Genomic DNA, 15718 nt, shown 5'->3' with positions numbered 1-15718 from the left:
AATTAGAGCCTTTAGGCTGCTATCAGAATATTTTAAAACAAACAAAACCCTATGTATTAGTTAGGGTTCTCTAGAGAAGCAGAACTGCAGAGCAGACAGGATATATTTACTATATATATATATATATAATGAATATTAAGAGATTTATTATAGGAATTAGCCTACGTGACTGTGGGGATTGGCGAGATGAATTCCACAGGGCAGGCCACAAGCTGGGACCTCTGATGACAGGTGAAGCTGCGTCCCCAGGAGGAGCTGGCCGGCTGAGGGAGAGCTGGACGTTCTCTTTTTCTGACTGCTGGAGCCCTCAGCTCTCTCTGTACGGCTGAGGGCCGCCCCGCGTTTTGGTTGTGGTTGCGATGAACTGACCAGAGGTGCTGACCCACCAGCGGGGCCTCAGGGCTCCTCGCCTCCCTGTGGACGGGGAGGAGGAGGTGGGGGTGGCGGGCAGCTCAGCTGGGGCCGCTCTCGGGCACTGGCGCCAGAAGGCGGGGCTCCCCTGCCAGCACCCCTTTTGCTGCCCCAGGAAAAAAGAAAGAGATGGCCGTGGGGAAGACAGAGATTTCCATGCAGTCACCTGTTTGCCGGGCTCTTTTAGTTTGTGCGGCAGTTTGGCATTGTTTATGATTTCTGAAAATAGATATTGGATTATGTTGGTACTGGTCTGTACCTGGGCGTGATTAAATTATGATTAGGGCTTTGACTGGGCCATGTCAGTAGGACGTTGAGTCCCTGCCTCCTTGGTGGGCGAGGACTCACAGAGAAAACGACATGGCAGAGAAGAGAGTTAGAGTTTTGATCCTGGAGCCTGGGAAGTAAACATGCAGGAGAAGCAAATACCTGAGGAAAGAGGGAAGATTCTGCTAGACATGGCAGGGGCCTCGGGAAGGGAGACCAGCCACTTGCCTGAGAGTTTACGGCTGACCTCGTGAGGAGAACAGAGCAGTCGAGCCTGGAGAGAATCGAGCCCCGGGAGAGAGAGGACCTTTACCCCAGCCTACAGCTGACACTGGAAGAAGCTGGAACCACGGAGCCTGAAGAGGAAGAGGAAGGCTGAAGGCTGGCAGCCATCTTGCTCCAACACGTGGCAACAGACTTTGGTGAGGGAAGTAACTTAATGCTTTATGGCCTGGTAACTGTAAGCTTCTACCCCAAGTAAATACCCTTTAGAAAAGCCAACAGATTTCTGGTATTTTGCAGCAGCACCCCCTTGGCTGACTAATGCAGGTTGCTTCACTTGAATGTTTTGTATCTTGAGTGGAACCTCCCTTGCTGGAGATCACTGATTCTGTAGCCTCAATCATTTGGAACACCGTGAGGGCTCTGAAAGAAAGAAGGATGGGGAACTTTGAGAAGCTGAACAGATGCCCAAGAGTTTCTGTTCATGATTTCCTGGAGAGAGCCTGAGGCTGTCCCCTCTTACTTTCCTTTAGTCACAGTTCTCACTGGCTTGGTTTTCTGACCTCGTAGTTCACGGCGATTTGGAAGCAGCCGAGTAGCTGCGAGATATAAATACTGGGAGAGCATTGAGAAGTGACAGCTGACAGCCTGTCAGAAAGGAGGACAGAGAGTCTATTAAAAGCTCGGAAGACTGGAGCTGTTTCACATGAGCCCAGAAAAGCTCTCTGCATCTTGGTGGCATGGAGGGACTCTGCAAGCCGTGAAAGAAAACATCGGGTCACAGGGAATTCCTGTTGTTAGGAAAATGTTGTCCTATTGGCATCCTCTGCTTGATTACCTGGAAAAAATTGCTTATGTAGAACTGTTGTTTATCTCAGGACAAGGAATAAATAAAATAATCCCTTCCCCATTTTTCTTCTAAGGACACGCATGCCCAGGAGGGTGCTGGTAAACGTGTGAAAATCCACTCTTAGGAGGAAAAGAACCGTGCTTTGCAGCATTTGCCGATTTCCCTGGTGTAAATACTGCCACTGTGGCTGATCTCGGGCAGTAGGTGTAGGCACTGGCCGCAGGGCAGGCAGCAAGACTTCCTCCTCCATGCGGACACGACAGAGACCAGTGCCCCGAGGACACAGGTACCAGCAAACTGTAATCAGATAATTAGAATGGGATGAGCTTTGAGTGTTTATGACCTTCGTTTCTAATACAATGAATTTCCTGGTGTGTTTGGCAACTTAATTTTTAAGAATGGCTGTGTTTAACAGCTGGCTAGCCAAGTTCCTGAAAACTTAACTGTAGTTCCCATGAACTGCTGGCGCGAGCCAGCCCTGGCCCGTCACGGCACGTACCTGACATCTCATGGTTGAGGGATGCTTTGTAATCTCACTGGAGCGTGCCCACAACGGAAGCTCTAGGAGAGCATTCCAGAAGCTCTCAGCTAAATGCGACCCTAGAGCTCATGTCTACCTCCCTTTCTGACGCCTCAGTCCCCTCTGCCCTCTGGTGAAGGGATACCCAGAGCTTCTGCTGCTCGGATTTCTCACGTCCGGGTCCAGAACCCGAGACTGACGGACACATTGGAAAGTGACCGGGCTTCCTTCAAGCTCTGAAGCAGGAGTGGAATTTAACCTTTCTCCTGTCCCGCTCTAATTTTAATGTCTTAAAAACAACCTGGTCCTGTGATTTCGTAATTTAGCCCTGGGCACGTTTTATTTATAGGAATTTAAAGCCCAGGAAACCATGCTCTTCAGGGAACTCTACAAGCGCTTACTAGCCTCGATGCGGTAGGTGCTGGGTGTCCTGTTTATTTTGCCAAGGAATTTACGTTCGTCCTAAATCACCCATGCGTGGTGTGGTGCTTGGACATTTACAGTCAGCGTTGACTGCAGAGAGGAAGCAGGTGCCTCCCTCAGGCTGGAGGGACCGGAAGGCTTTCTAGCAGAGGTCTCTGAGCCCGGGCGCTGGCGCTTCTGTGACAAGTGGGTTCTTCTGTAAAGCTGCGTTTTCCTGTGTGTTTGTTCATGCAATGGGTGCCCACCACCCACGGGGCGGGCCCTGGGATTCGGAGGGAAATGCGCCTCCAGAAAGAACAGGCGACCCCCACCAAGCCCTCCGCTCCCTGGTGGCCGTTCTTCTTCACGTGGGCCCGTGAGCGCTGACGCGCTGGGTGGTCGCCCTCGCCTTGAGAATCCCCGCCTCACTACGGCTCTCAAAATAGCTCCCTGGGCTGAAGATACAACTCTTGGGGAGCACCGTGGGCACCTCCTCTGGTGGGCAGGGGAGCTCTCACAGGAGCAGTGGGTGGGGGGCGCTGCGCTGGGGTGATGCGCTCAGGAGGGAACGTGCAAGAGCAGGCTGGCTTCCGTGTCCCCAGAGGCCAGCCGGGCCACGGGCGGGAGGTGGCACAGAGGGTCCTGCTTCCCCAAGCCACGGCTGGGGCATGCCCTTGGCCTTGCCATCGGCCACGTGCTTCCTAAGACACCCAGTCAGCTCATCTCCTCGACGCCAGCCGGCGCTTGCCCAGCTTCCCTGGTGATGAATGGCCCAAGAAGGCCTGGAGTTTGGTTTATTTTTCAGTTTGTAACCTTCTTAGATGTGCAGAAGATTGCAAGGATGGTAGAACGTGTTCCCGTACAGCCTGCGCCCAGCTCCCCTGTGTTAGCGTCTATACAAAGCTGGTGCATTTATCAAAGCTGAGAAATGTACAAATGCGCAACACGCTGCGCTCAACCGCGGTCTCCACTCGGGTCCCCCACGCAGGGGCTGCTTCTCTTCCAGCACGGGATCCAGGGCTCCCCGTTGCACTGGGAACGACGCCTTCTCTCACTTTTTTTTTTTTAAAAGACTGTTTTCTTTTTTTTAAATTTTATTTCTCTCCCCTTCCCCTCTCCCCCCAAGTTGTCTTTGTTCTCTGTGTCCATTCGCTGTATGTTCTCCTGTGCCTGCTTGTATTGTCAGTGGCACCCGGAATCTGTGTCTCTCTTTGTTGCGTCCTCTTGCTGCATCAGCTCTCCGTGTGTGCAGCGCCACTCCTGGGCAGGCTGCGGTGTTTTCGCCTAGGCCCCCATCTCCTTGCACATGGGGCTCCCCTACACGGGGGACACCCCTGCATGGCACAGCACTCCTTGCACGCATCAGCACTGCACATGGGCCAGCTCATCACACAGGTCAGGAGGCCCTGAGTTTGAACCCTGGACTTCCCATGTGGTAGGCGGGCGCTCTATCCGTTGAGCCAAATCCGCTTCCCCATCTTTCCTTTTAGGCTGAGAACAATCTCTGCTTTTTATCCCCAGCCCTCTCATTATTGACAAATACCAGTGACACGTCAACGCTAACGCGTCACTCGCCCGGGCTGTGGTTTCTCGCGTGTGCATCTTAATTCGCCGCCCCCACGATGGGGACTGTGATTTCCAATCCACGGCCCCTCCCCAAAGTCCAGCAAACACTCGGTGTACAAATGTGTTCTAAAGGAGTGAGATTTCCTGGAGGATCATTCGCTCCTAAAGAGGGAAGCCGGGGCTTCTGTATTTGGTCTTGCTCCATTTGAAACGTACTCTCCACGGCTTGAGCGCCAGGCGTGGTGCTGGTGACACTTTTAAATGATCCTCGTTGCCCCCCCAGCTAACGAGGGCAGTAAGGAGGACCCGTCGGGCCCTGCTCGTTTGTGCTGGTCTCTATTCTGAGGCCTCTGTGTGGACTCGCTGCGGCTCCCAACGCACCTGCGAGGTGGGGCCCTGGCGGATCCCATCCCTTAGAGGGGGGCCGAGATGGAACTTGGCCTCGTTGCACACGTTCTTGGCCAGGCGCGTTGGTCCATATCATGAGCCTTTACAAATACTTAACCGGGTGCGCGCTATGACCGGTTTGCGATTTCCTTCATCAAATACTGCTTTGACAATAAAAGCCACAAAGAGAGGTGAGCGTGGGCTCGTGAGGGCTCTTCCCCATGCAGGCAGCTGCTCCGACGTTTCCTGGACGGTGGTTTAGCCCCCACAGGCCCTGCGGGCAGGCCATTCCCGGAATCCTCGCCCCTGGGCCTCCCCTGCTCAGAAGCTTAATCATTTTACAGCGTCGAGCTGCGTACCCAGAACCCACGGCTTCTGCCCGTGTGGGCTTGAGGGCTGACGTCAGCTCTGCAGATTCGGTTAAAGTAAAATTGATGTGCTGCACCTCCGGCCTGTTTGGGGAAAGGCAGCTCGATGGCCCAGCGTGGCGTGCCAGGGGCACGTGGAGGGCCGCTGGGTGTGCCAGCCTCGCTTGCCGCCGCGTGTCCCGAGAGGTCCACTGTGGTCTCTCCGGGGACGAGATCTCTGCACCTGCCGCACCTCAGTCATGATTTACTAAAGAAGACGCAGCTCTGGGGGGCAGGGGGTCGAGCAGAGTCCTGGACCTACGTGGTCCGACGTGATCACTTGTGGAGCGCGTGGCAGTGTTCCTTTTTGCCTTTCAAGCTTCTATTGTCAAATAATTTTAAACTTCCAAGACAGTTGCAGAAATGATACAAAACCCATAAAGAGAATTCCCAATATACCATCCCCCCGATACGACACAGATCCGCCAATTTTAACATTTTGCCACATTTGTCATATCATTCTTTTTTTTTAAGATTTACTTTATTTCTCTCGCCTTTCCCCCCGTTGTCTGCTCTCTTTGTCCATTTGCTGTGTGTTCTTCTGCATCCGCTTGCGTTATCAGGCGGCACTGGGAAACTGTGTCACTTTTTTGTTGCATCGTCTTGCTGCGTCAGCTCTCGGTGTGTGCGGTGTGTGCGGGCGGGCTGCACTTTTTTCCCGTGGGGCGGCTCTTCTTGCAGGGTGCTCTCCTTGTGCGTGGGGCTCCCCTACGCAGGGAAACCCCTGCATGGCACGGCACTCCTTGCGCGCATCAGCACTGCGTGTGGGCCAGCTCACCACACGGGTCAGGAGGCCCTGGGGATCGAACCCTGGACCCTCCATAGGGTAGAAGGACACTTTATCAGTTGAACCACGTCAACCTCCCCATTCTTTCTTTCTCTCTCTCTCTCGCTTGGTCCATCCGTCTGTCCATCCGTCCATCCATCTTTCTCTCTTTCTATCCGACATCAAAAACCCTCACCTCTGTCCTTTGCCATATCTTTTATCTGTGAGTCCTCACCCACTAAGGGTTAGGGACAACGCCCTAAAATCGTGGTCCAATCAAAGCCCTAATCATGACTTAATCGTGCTCAGGTACAGACCAGACTACAAACATAATCTAATATCTATGTTTGGAATTCATAACCATATCAAACTGCTATATTCCACACTCTGAATTCCAAAAAGACATTACAATATTGGAAAAAACCTTTCAGTAAAGTCCAAGTACTAAATCCTATCATAATCAATTTCAAGAAATATAGTTTGTCTTGGGGCAGAATCCTGTCTGCTATAGACCTCTGAAACTTACAAAACAATTTATCTGTTTCCAATACACAAATGGACAAAAGATAAACATTTTCATTACATAATAAGGAGAACTTGGGAGAGAAACTTGAGTCCCTGATCGTCTACAGTTCAGTAAACCTGCAGGGCATCCTCCATTCAATTTCAGTCTGAGTCATTCCTAAGAGGCTGGTTTCTTCTCCTTGGTGCCTTGTGAGAAGCCACCCTTCCCACAGGCTTGCCCAGTGGCCATTTTCTTGGGTCCACCCTCATCAAGCCATCTGGGTGTCAAGCAGGCTCCAGACCTCACTCTCCAAGAGTGTTGGGGTGATTGCCACACTTGAGGTTAGTCTTGACCCCCCTAGAACAGTGAGGTGAACTCTACGTTCCCCCTAACCTTTGGCATTCAGCCTCAACCCTCTCAGAGCGATGAGTTGACCGTCAGGCATTTCCTAATCCATGGGGGACAGGCCCACCCCTCTCAGACCTGTGGGTGCTGACCTCAGCCACCCTAATCCTTGGGGAATGTGCTCCACCCTCTCTGTACTCTGGGGCACCAACACCCTCCCCGAACACTGTGTGGGAACATCCACCCTCCTCACTGCTGGGGAGACTCACCCTCGCGTGCACATGGGGGGTTCCTCTCTTGGCCCAAGGCAGTGTGTTCATTCCCGATCTCTGCTTCCGTGGTTTTCCTCTTTTCCTTTTTTTATAGCCTTATTCCTTTTTAATTTTTCATTTATTTATTTTTATCTCTCCCCCTTTCACCCCTTCCCCATCGTCTGCTCTCCGTGTCCATTCATAACCATATCAGACTGCTCTCCGTGTTTAGACTGTCTCATCCTTGCAGGAGGTTTCGCTTCCTTAGTGTCCAGGCACCACATGCCGCTGCCCCCACCCAGTCATGGAATACACAAAAATTGTCCTCCTTCCCCCCCATTTCCAAGAGCCCCTAGATTGTGCAGTGTAACCCCTGACTGTGAAGCACTAGTTTAAATGTAAGGGCGTTTGTGATGGTCACATAACTAGAAGATGGAAACAAGGTGGTCTGGAAGTTAGTTAATGCTGTGGGTCAGTGATGTCATCAGGAACCCAGGCTCTTTCCCCCTTTCCACTCTGCCGTGTGCAGCGTGTTACCTTTTACCTTCAGGTTCTCCTCTGCGGCAGCAGGTGGCTGCCTCACTTCCAGGGTGACATCCTCGGACATGTGTCCAAAGGCAAAAAGGCAGTGTTTAAAAAGCCCGTGCTTCTCTCTTGATCAGGAATATAAATGTTTTTCAGAGATCCCTCGAAAGACCTCCGAGTGAGCCCATCACCAGGCTGGGGTTGCTCGCCCCTGCGCTCGCTCGCTGCAGGGGAGGAGGTGGGAGAGGGACACTTGCCCTTGGCAGCCTCCGCAGTGGAAGGCAGGCTCCTTGGGAATTGTGAATGGCTGTTGGGAGGCCTCCTGCTGTGAAAGTCAGGCAGAACTGTGGTCCCAGTCTGAAAGTCTTTGGTTTGGAAAAGAGTTAAGTTCCAGTGACTTACTGCTTGTTATTTCCTTGCTTCATACCGTTTCCACTTTCCATGATCCGGTGAATTCCGCAGGCACTTCAGAAGCTGCAGCACAGGGACAGGACACTGGGGCTTCAGCAGCCGTTCCCTAGGCAGGAGGGAGACGCGGGCACAGCTCATGGCCGGTTTGCTCCAGCTTCCTTTCTCCAAGGGGCTGGGTGGGGTGGTGGTGATGGCGGTGGTAAGTAGTAACTCAGTTCACTAAATGGAATTTTGCTGCCTTTAAAAATAGCTGGTTTTAAACCCGGGGATTTATCTTCTTGTTAATTGGTCCACCTGCAGCTTTGTCTAGTTTCATTTTAACCCCTCCATTGTTCACTTCCATCTCCTGAGTAGTTAGTATTTTCATCTTTTCCAAGGGATTGATTAAACTTTTAGTTAGTTCAACTGATTAAATGCATTTCTATTAAAAATGTTGTCATTTGAAATTCCATACCTCCCCTTAGCCTGACCTGTGATACTGTAGCACTTACCTCCCTTCTGCCTAGCTAAAATGGTTTTGCTTGGTCTGCAAGCATTCTTTCAGTGTTATCTTATATGGGAGCAACGAAAGAAGGAGAACTAGGATGTGCCTTCTATTTGTGTCTTCAGTCGATAGTAAATTCCTGATAGTTAGGGACAGTGTCTTTGTTCTGTGACTTCCCCACAGCTGTTAGCACAGAGTAGGTACTGGTTAAATATCCGTGAGTGAATAACAACTTCATACATACTGAGAGGAAAAGATTACCCATTCCTTCTTTTTAAAATATTGCGCAATGCTGTCCTTGAATCTCACAGGTTCATTTTGGGTACTGAATATGTAGATCGTCAGAAGTTTATGTGGCCACCTGGTGGAAGCTTTGAATGGTATAAACACTGGTTAGATCTAGAAGGGAAGAGTGGCATTAGGCTGCACCAGGTGACGCAGGACTCACCATGTGGTGGGGGCGAGGGGGCAGTCCTAGGACAGAGGGCCTGCTTGTTTCCCCTGATGTTTCATACCTTTCCTCCTTTCTGAGTATTTGGCAGTGTCTCAGCGATTTCTTCACGGTACTATTAGGCCAAAGGAAAAATCCATCCATATTACTAGGTGACTAGGGTCAAAGAACTTCCGAGCGTTTATGTCCTAACAACTGAAAACCCGTGGGGCCCTGCCTAGCTTCCCAGACTTTGGAGCCAGAGTGGACATCCCACCCTCCTTCCTCTTCCACGTTGACCTGTTCCTCGTTGATTTTCCCACTGTACCTTTTATCCCAGCAAATACCAAAACCCAGCTTCACACAGATGGGGTTTTTGTTATTTTTCTTGAATATTTTTATACATCACTCTTCTCATGTAACAACAGAAACTGAGTACGAAGCTCTGATGTTGATACAGAAGGATGACTTAGAGTCTTTGATTCTATCCCTATTGTGCTATTATTTTAGCTTTTTATTTTTAAAAATATCTCTTGAATTCACTCTTTGTTTCTGTCTCACAGACACAAAATATAAATTTTGAGTTAATCAAAAGCTTTTGTTTTTTTCTCACGATGTAGAACAAATCACCTGCCGCTGCAGTTACAGAACCAGAGACAAATAAATTTGACTCCACTGGATATGATAAGGACTTAGTGGAAGCTTTGGAAAGAGATATTATTTCTCAGAATCCCAATATCCGATGGTAAGTTACGTCACACCAAAATAACTGGGTGCTGATGATGCTTTTTGGAACTGGACTGTTGGGGCACACGAGGGGACTCACCTAAGATGGGCACTTGAGGACAGCACCGGTTGCACTCACCCAGGGCATAACCCGGCGTGGAAGTCCGTGCTGCGGGCTGGGCCCGCGCAGGTCTGTCACAGACCTTCCTTCTTAGGTAAGAAGTTCATTCTGTTGATGACATCATCTTATGGCGAAGAGCCAATTAGTTTTTATGCATGTGTGGTACTTGTTATCTAACGATTTATCCTATAGATACTGCTTTTTCCCCCATTAGAGCAGTGGTTCTTAACTTTAATATTACATCTACTCACAGAATTGTAACCCATCACAAATCATAAAAGCTCACTTTTCCACAATTTAGGTACATTCTCTTACATATTTTCTTTTAAAACCGCGTGAGGATTAGGGCAGTGGATGTGGCTTAAGCAGTTGGGTGCACCTGCCTACCACACAGGAGGTCCTGGGTTCAGTTTCCAGTGTTTCCTAAAGAGGATGAACAGACACAGAGCGCAGACAATAAGCACAAACAACAGGGGGCGGATAAATAAAATCTTTTTTTTTTTTAAATCTTAAGGATTATTAGGTGTGGTTTTGGGTGACATCTTGAAAATAATTTTGTTGCTTTTACTTCTATAATGAATGTGTATTTGTACAATAAAAGTGTTCTTTTCGTAATGAAAAGTGCTGTGTGCCAGTGGGAGCGGCAGCTGTGCTGGGGTTGGATGACTTGAGGGTAGTCTCTGAGCTGCTCTTCACCTCGGCGTCTTCCTCTTCATGGTCTGGGGCAAAGCAGCAGGGTTGGAACTTTGGTCTTTACGCGCTCCTCTCCTTTATGCTTCTCTAACGGACTCCTTTTGTCTCTAAATCATGGGGTTGCTGAGAGGAGCATCAGGAGACCAGGAACTCGGGAGGTGACAGTCCTTACGAGTGGCCTAATGGGCCTGTGTTGTGAGGCGTCAAGCTGAACTCACTCCCGAGGCCTGGGGCTCACACAGTGCCCCTTGCATGTGCCGGTGGACGTGGCGGGCCCGAGCCCAAGGAGTTCTGTGAGCCGGTAAAATTCCCTTAGGCTGGGGCATCTCAGGAACGGCTACCTGGGCTTAAATATATAAATATCATCTGAGGGCTTGTTGATAAAATGCCTTCTCTTTCAGGGATGACATCGCTGATCTAGTAGAAGCTAAGAAGTTGCTCAAGGAAGCTGTGGTGTTACCTATGTGGATGCCAGAATTCTTTAAGGGCATTAGGAGACCATGGAAAGTAAGTTCATTAGCGTGATGGTCTTACCAGGGCGAATGGCAAATACATTGCTATAGAGTCGCTGCCTTTCTTTTTTTTAAGATTAATTTATTTATTTCTCTCCCCTTCCCCTCCCTCTCCCCCTCCCCGTTGTCTGCTCTCTGTGTCCATTCGCTGTGTGTTCTTCTGTGTCTGCTTCTATTCTTGTCAGCAGCAATGGGAATCTGTGACTCTCTTTGTTGCGCCATCTTGCTGCGTCAGCTCTCTGTGCCTTGCCACTCCTGGGCAGGCTGCACTTTTTTCATACCAACCTGCTCACCTTATGGGGTGCACTCCTTGTACGTGGGGCTCCCCTATGTGGGGGATGCCCCTGTGTGCATGGCACTCCTTGTGCACAGCAGCACTGTGCGTGGGCCAGCTCACCACACGGGTCAGGGGGCCCTGGGTTTGAACCTGGGATGCTCTGTCTGTCGAGCCAAATCCGCTTCCCCACTGCCTTTCTTTATTGAGGGAGGTATGAGGAAAGAGTGGTGTAGGTTAAAAAAAATTTTAATTAAAAAGCATATGTTGTGTTATTCATAATTTTGTGTTAGGGCAATAGTTATTGCAAGGAACCTGGAATAAGAAATAGGTACAGTGTGACCTTTAGAAAGCGGAATACACAGCAGATTTAGAACAGGAATGTAGATGCGGCTATACGCTCGCCAGCCAGTGCACACACACTCCATTTTATATGTCAGGCTTTTTATATGTAATTTGTATCCTGTGTTTTTGGGAATTGTTCTTTAATATTTAATGAGAAAAATATCTGCTTTGTTTCCAGGTTTTTTGGTTTTTTGTTTGTTTTTGTTTTTTAAGTGGGATGTGGCAGGCTTTTTACCTCAGAGTTGTAAACTGTATGTCCTCTGAAAAGGACTTTAAAGTTGTGGGCTGATCTGAAAGGAGACTGTCAGAAAACTTTCCTTGGATTTAGAAGTGAAAGCTTCTGGCTTATTTCGCACTTAACTATCACTAATATATAAAATCCTTTAAATTTAAGCAACAAGTGTGATAGAAAATTGTAGACACACTTTTGAGTACAAATATGTGAAAAAAACACACCTAATTTGGGCAAAAAGACTAGCAGGAAATATACTGAGATTAGCAGTGTCTGTGTTAGGGCGTTTTTCATCTGAGTTCCAAAATTTAAATAATGGGGAAAGGGATTGGGATGAAGTCTCCTTCTGCCTTTCATTGGTTTTAATATATTATGATAAGTTGGTTGAAATCGGTTCTTTGGTGATGGAATTCTTGTGAGTTAGAACAAATAACGGCAGCCTGTGCGCAGGGTGGTAAACCCCTTGCTTACGCTGTTCTATTCCCGACAGGGGGTGCTGATGGTCGGCCCACCTGGCACGGGCAAGACCCTCCTCGCGAAGGCCGTCGCGACAGAATGCAAGATGACCTTCTTCAACGTCTCTTCATCAACTCTCACCTCCAAGTACAGAGGAGAGTCTGAGAAGCTCGTTCGCCTTCTGTTTGAAATGGTGAATGTTTGAGACAACTCTGTGACTCTTTCCTCTAGAAGGAAAGACCGGGGCTCCTGCCTGTCGCCAGTGTGTGGACTGGCTGGGCAGGGTGGCGTTTTGCCCAGTGCGTGATTCCTGTACACTGAAAGCCCACGGCGTTTCCCAACGTGAATAGCTCCTTTTCCTCTGGCGCCTGCTCTCCCTCAGTGCTGGTTCATGGGCACGCTCACATTACGGGATTAATATTACTCATCGGCTGTAGGGTTTTTAAATTATTCTTATGCCTTTTAAATCAGTAGGCTTAGGTACAAGATGGTAAATGCAGTGTGTAGGGGGTTCGATAGGGTCCCCCCCAAATTCATGGCCACTCATAACCTCAGGAGGTGACCTAATTTGGAAAAAATCTCTGCTCATGTCATTAGGTAAGAGTAGCGTGGGCTCTGGATCCAGTGACAGGTGTTCTTAAAACAGGGGACGGCCTCTGCCTCCTCTTCTCACGGCCACAGGGAGAAGGCCACAGGGGAGAAGGCCATAGGGGAGCAGGCCACGGGGAGAAGGCCACAGGGGAGAAGGCCACAGGGAGAAGGCCACAGGGAGAAGGCCACGGGGAGAAGGCCACAGGGAGAAGGCCACGGGGAGAAGGCCACGGGGAGAAGGCCATAGGGGAGAAGGCCACGGGAGAAGGCCACAGGGAGAAGGCCACAGGGAGAAGGCCACGGGGAGAAGGCCACAGGGAGAAGGCCACAGGGAGAAGGCCATGGGGAGAAGGCCATAGGGGAGAAGGCCACGGGGAGAAGGCCACAGGGAGAAGGCCACAGGGAGAAGGCCACGGGGAGAAGGCCATGGGGAGAAGGCCACGGGGAGAAGGCCACGGGGAGAAGGCCACAAGGAGAAGGCCATAGGGAGAAGGCCACGGGGAGAAGGCCACGGGGAGAAGGCCACGGGGAGAAGGCGGTGAGAAGAGGAGGAGAGGCCGTCCCTCGGGAGGCTGAGCGGGCAGGGAAGCTGAGAGCGTGGTGCTGCCAACACCTCGGTTTCAGCTTGTGGCCTCCAGAGCTGGGCGATGAGAAGTGGCTGTAGCTTGAAGCCACCCTCAGTCTGTGGGACTTGTTAGGGCCGCCCTGGGAAGTCAAGGCACAGAATTTTAACATTCAGGCTGAAGGGTGAAATCATGAAACTTTTTTAGGTCGCCTCCAGTCTCTTAACCACACCAAATACCTTAGTTAGTTCAGTGGCTCGATCTTTGGATTAAGTTCTTCCTAGAGTTTCCTTTTCCTTCTACTTCCATACATCCGGGTACCAGTAGGAGGAGAAATGGAATTCATCAAGTTCTGCGAGAGTGTTTGGGTTGAATTCAACAGCTTTTAGACTTCAGGATTTAAGTTTCACTGATGAGTTCCCTTCCCTCAGTGAAGAAACAGTGTAGTAGGGCAGGGCCTGCTTACCACGGAGAGAGTGACAAAGCCGTGGCGTCCCCAGTCCTCCTGAGCCAAGCCCAGGCGACCTGCAGGTTTCCTGTCCAGGCCCACATGAAACTAGCCGAGGAAGCCCTTCCAGCGCCAGGTGTTCCTTTCCTCGAAGGTCTGCTTCCTGTTTCAATTCCCTTTTTCTTTCTCTTTCTACTTTGGTAATTCTACCAGGATGCAAATTTTAACGTGTTCCTAATAGCTCATTCTTATTCCTTAGCATAAATAGGAATCAAATGGAGAACTTCTTAGGTCATTTTGAAAAATCATTGTGCCCATTGTTTCAGGAAAAAACAATGTCTTACCAGTCAGTATTCTCAAATAACTAAGCCCTTAAAAGACTTAAGTTAAATAGCACATACAGTTCAGTGTGCAGTTGTTAAAATCAGGTAGCCTGGGTTCAAGGCCCACCTGCCACTTTCCTAGCTGGGCAAATTGCTTTATCTGTAAAAAGAGGATAAGAAACATGGGCTGTTTCTGTAATGTTATGAAGGTAAAACAAGCTAATACATGTAAACGGCTAATACGTGTAAATTGCTTCGAGTCCGACTCAGAAGGGTGCAATAGATACAAGCTGTTGTACTGTTTAAGAATTATTTTGTCTGTTTATTTCCCTCCTCCCTCCTCTCCCCCCCGTTGCTGTCTGCTCATCATCTTTTTAGGAGGCACCGGGAACCGAATCCGGGACCTCCCATGTGGTAGGCAGGTGCCCAACTTCCTGAGCCACATCCCCCTCTCTCAACACAGTGTTTTACATTTCAGAGAAATAACCGCTTTCTTCTGTGGAGGAAGCTTCTTAACTAAGTGCTGATTTTTTATAGAGAGCTTTCTGAAGGCGTAATGTTATCGCTGGTTGCTGGGGAAATTCACAAACCACCGTTAGAGACCTCGCTGCTCCTCCTGGAGTGTCCTCCCTGAGCTGTCCCGTTGAGCAGGGCTCAGTCACACTCCATGGCTGCAGTCTGGAGCGCCTGCCCTTGTGCCTGGTGGTTAGAGCTCATGTTTGAAATTGAAAGCAGCTTGAGTTTCTTCTCTTAGCCCCGTGGACGCTCTCACGAAGCAGTTGTACTGCCTCTGCATGTCTTGGTTTACAGCTCTCTAGATGCTGGGCATGCGTCATGGCCTCTATTTTAAATAAGACCCTGGACTTGGTGAAAATCTCTGCAGGGTTTTCCACACGGCAAGGTAACAAACTCACACAAAAAATAACTTGAGAAACCTATTTTAAAATGTTGGAAACCCAGTAAGTGACGGGCCATGTAACTGGGGATTTTCAGAAGTTTTAGATTTGTAGGTCTAGCTGGGCCCAGTGGTTTTCTTGGATTTTAGAAACATATACTGAACATGTACTGAGTCTATCAATTTCTTGCTGACCTTTAGCTCTGTGTCCTTCTGGGCCAGCTTTGCTCTTAGGCCCGAGTGGTGGCTGGATGTCCATGGGGGCTGCAGTCCTCCAGTGCTGTCTGGTAGCCCCGGGGGCCCAGCTCTCCTCAGTTGACCGTCTGCGTCGCTTGCCTCTGCCTGAACCTTCTTGGTGGTTGAATGTCAAGAGTGACCTAGTGGGTGGGCTCAGCCACAGCCCTCGAGCTTCCTGGCCTCTCTTGAAATAGTGGAGGAAGAGTGGACAAGGGAGGAGCTATGAGAGCTTCTTGACCGGCAGTGGATGCTGTGCAGGCAGAAACACTTGGCACCCACTCAGCTCTCCAGGTCTCTCCTGGGTCACCCAGAGCCATTGTCCCGCTCCCCAAGTGTTTGAGGAAAACCAGCCTAGTGTGTTTGCTTGGAGTAGCATCAAACAGATTGAAATTTAATTTTTGTGGCTGTAGATTCTGTTTGTAGATGGTGCCTGGCTAGAATTTCAGTTGGGAATTTTCTTGGATGTTTTAACGATAAGTTCATTCTCTTCCCCTCTCCAGTTCTTGAAAAGAAAGTACAAATTTTTTATACATAGAACCTAAAATCCAAGTTA

At 49.6% G+C, this 15718-nt stretch overlaps 1 protein-coding gene across 1 annotated transcript in view; it reads left to right on the top strand.

The window, feature by feature from the left end:
• KATNA1 (katanin catalytic subunit A1) overlaps window positions 1-15718 on the top strand; it is a 46129-nt gene that overhangs the window by 26211 nt on the left and 4200 nt on the right. The window contains 3 exon segments of the mRNA XM_058289695.2: window positions 9370-9494; window positions 10691-10796; window positions 12143-12301. Of these exon segments, the coding sequence (XP_058145678.1) occupies window positions 9370-9494; window positions 10691-10796; window positions 12143-12301 (390 nt within the window).

The sequence above is a fragment of the Dasypus novemcinctus genome, chromosome 28, assembly GCF_030445035.2.
Source record: "Dasypus novemcinctus isolate mDasNov1 chromosome 28, mDasNov1.1.hap2, whole genome shotgun sequence".
Classification (NCBI taxonomy): Eukaryota; Metazoa; Chordata; class Mammalia; order Cingulata; family Dasypodidae; genus Dasypus; species Dasypus novemcinctus.
This window is presented reverse-complemented; position numbering and strand designations above follow the sequence as displayed.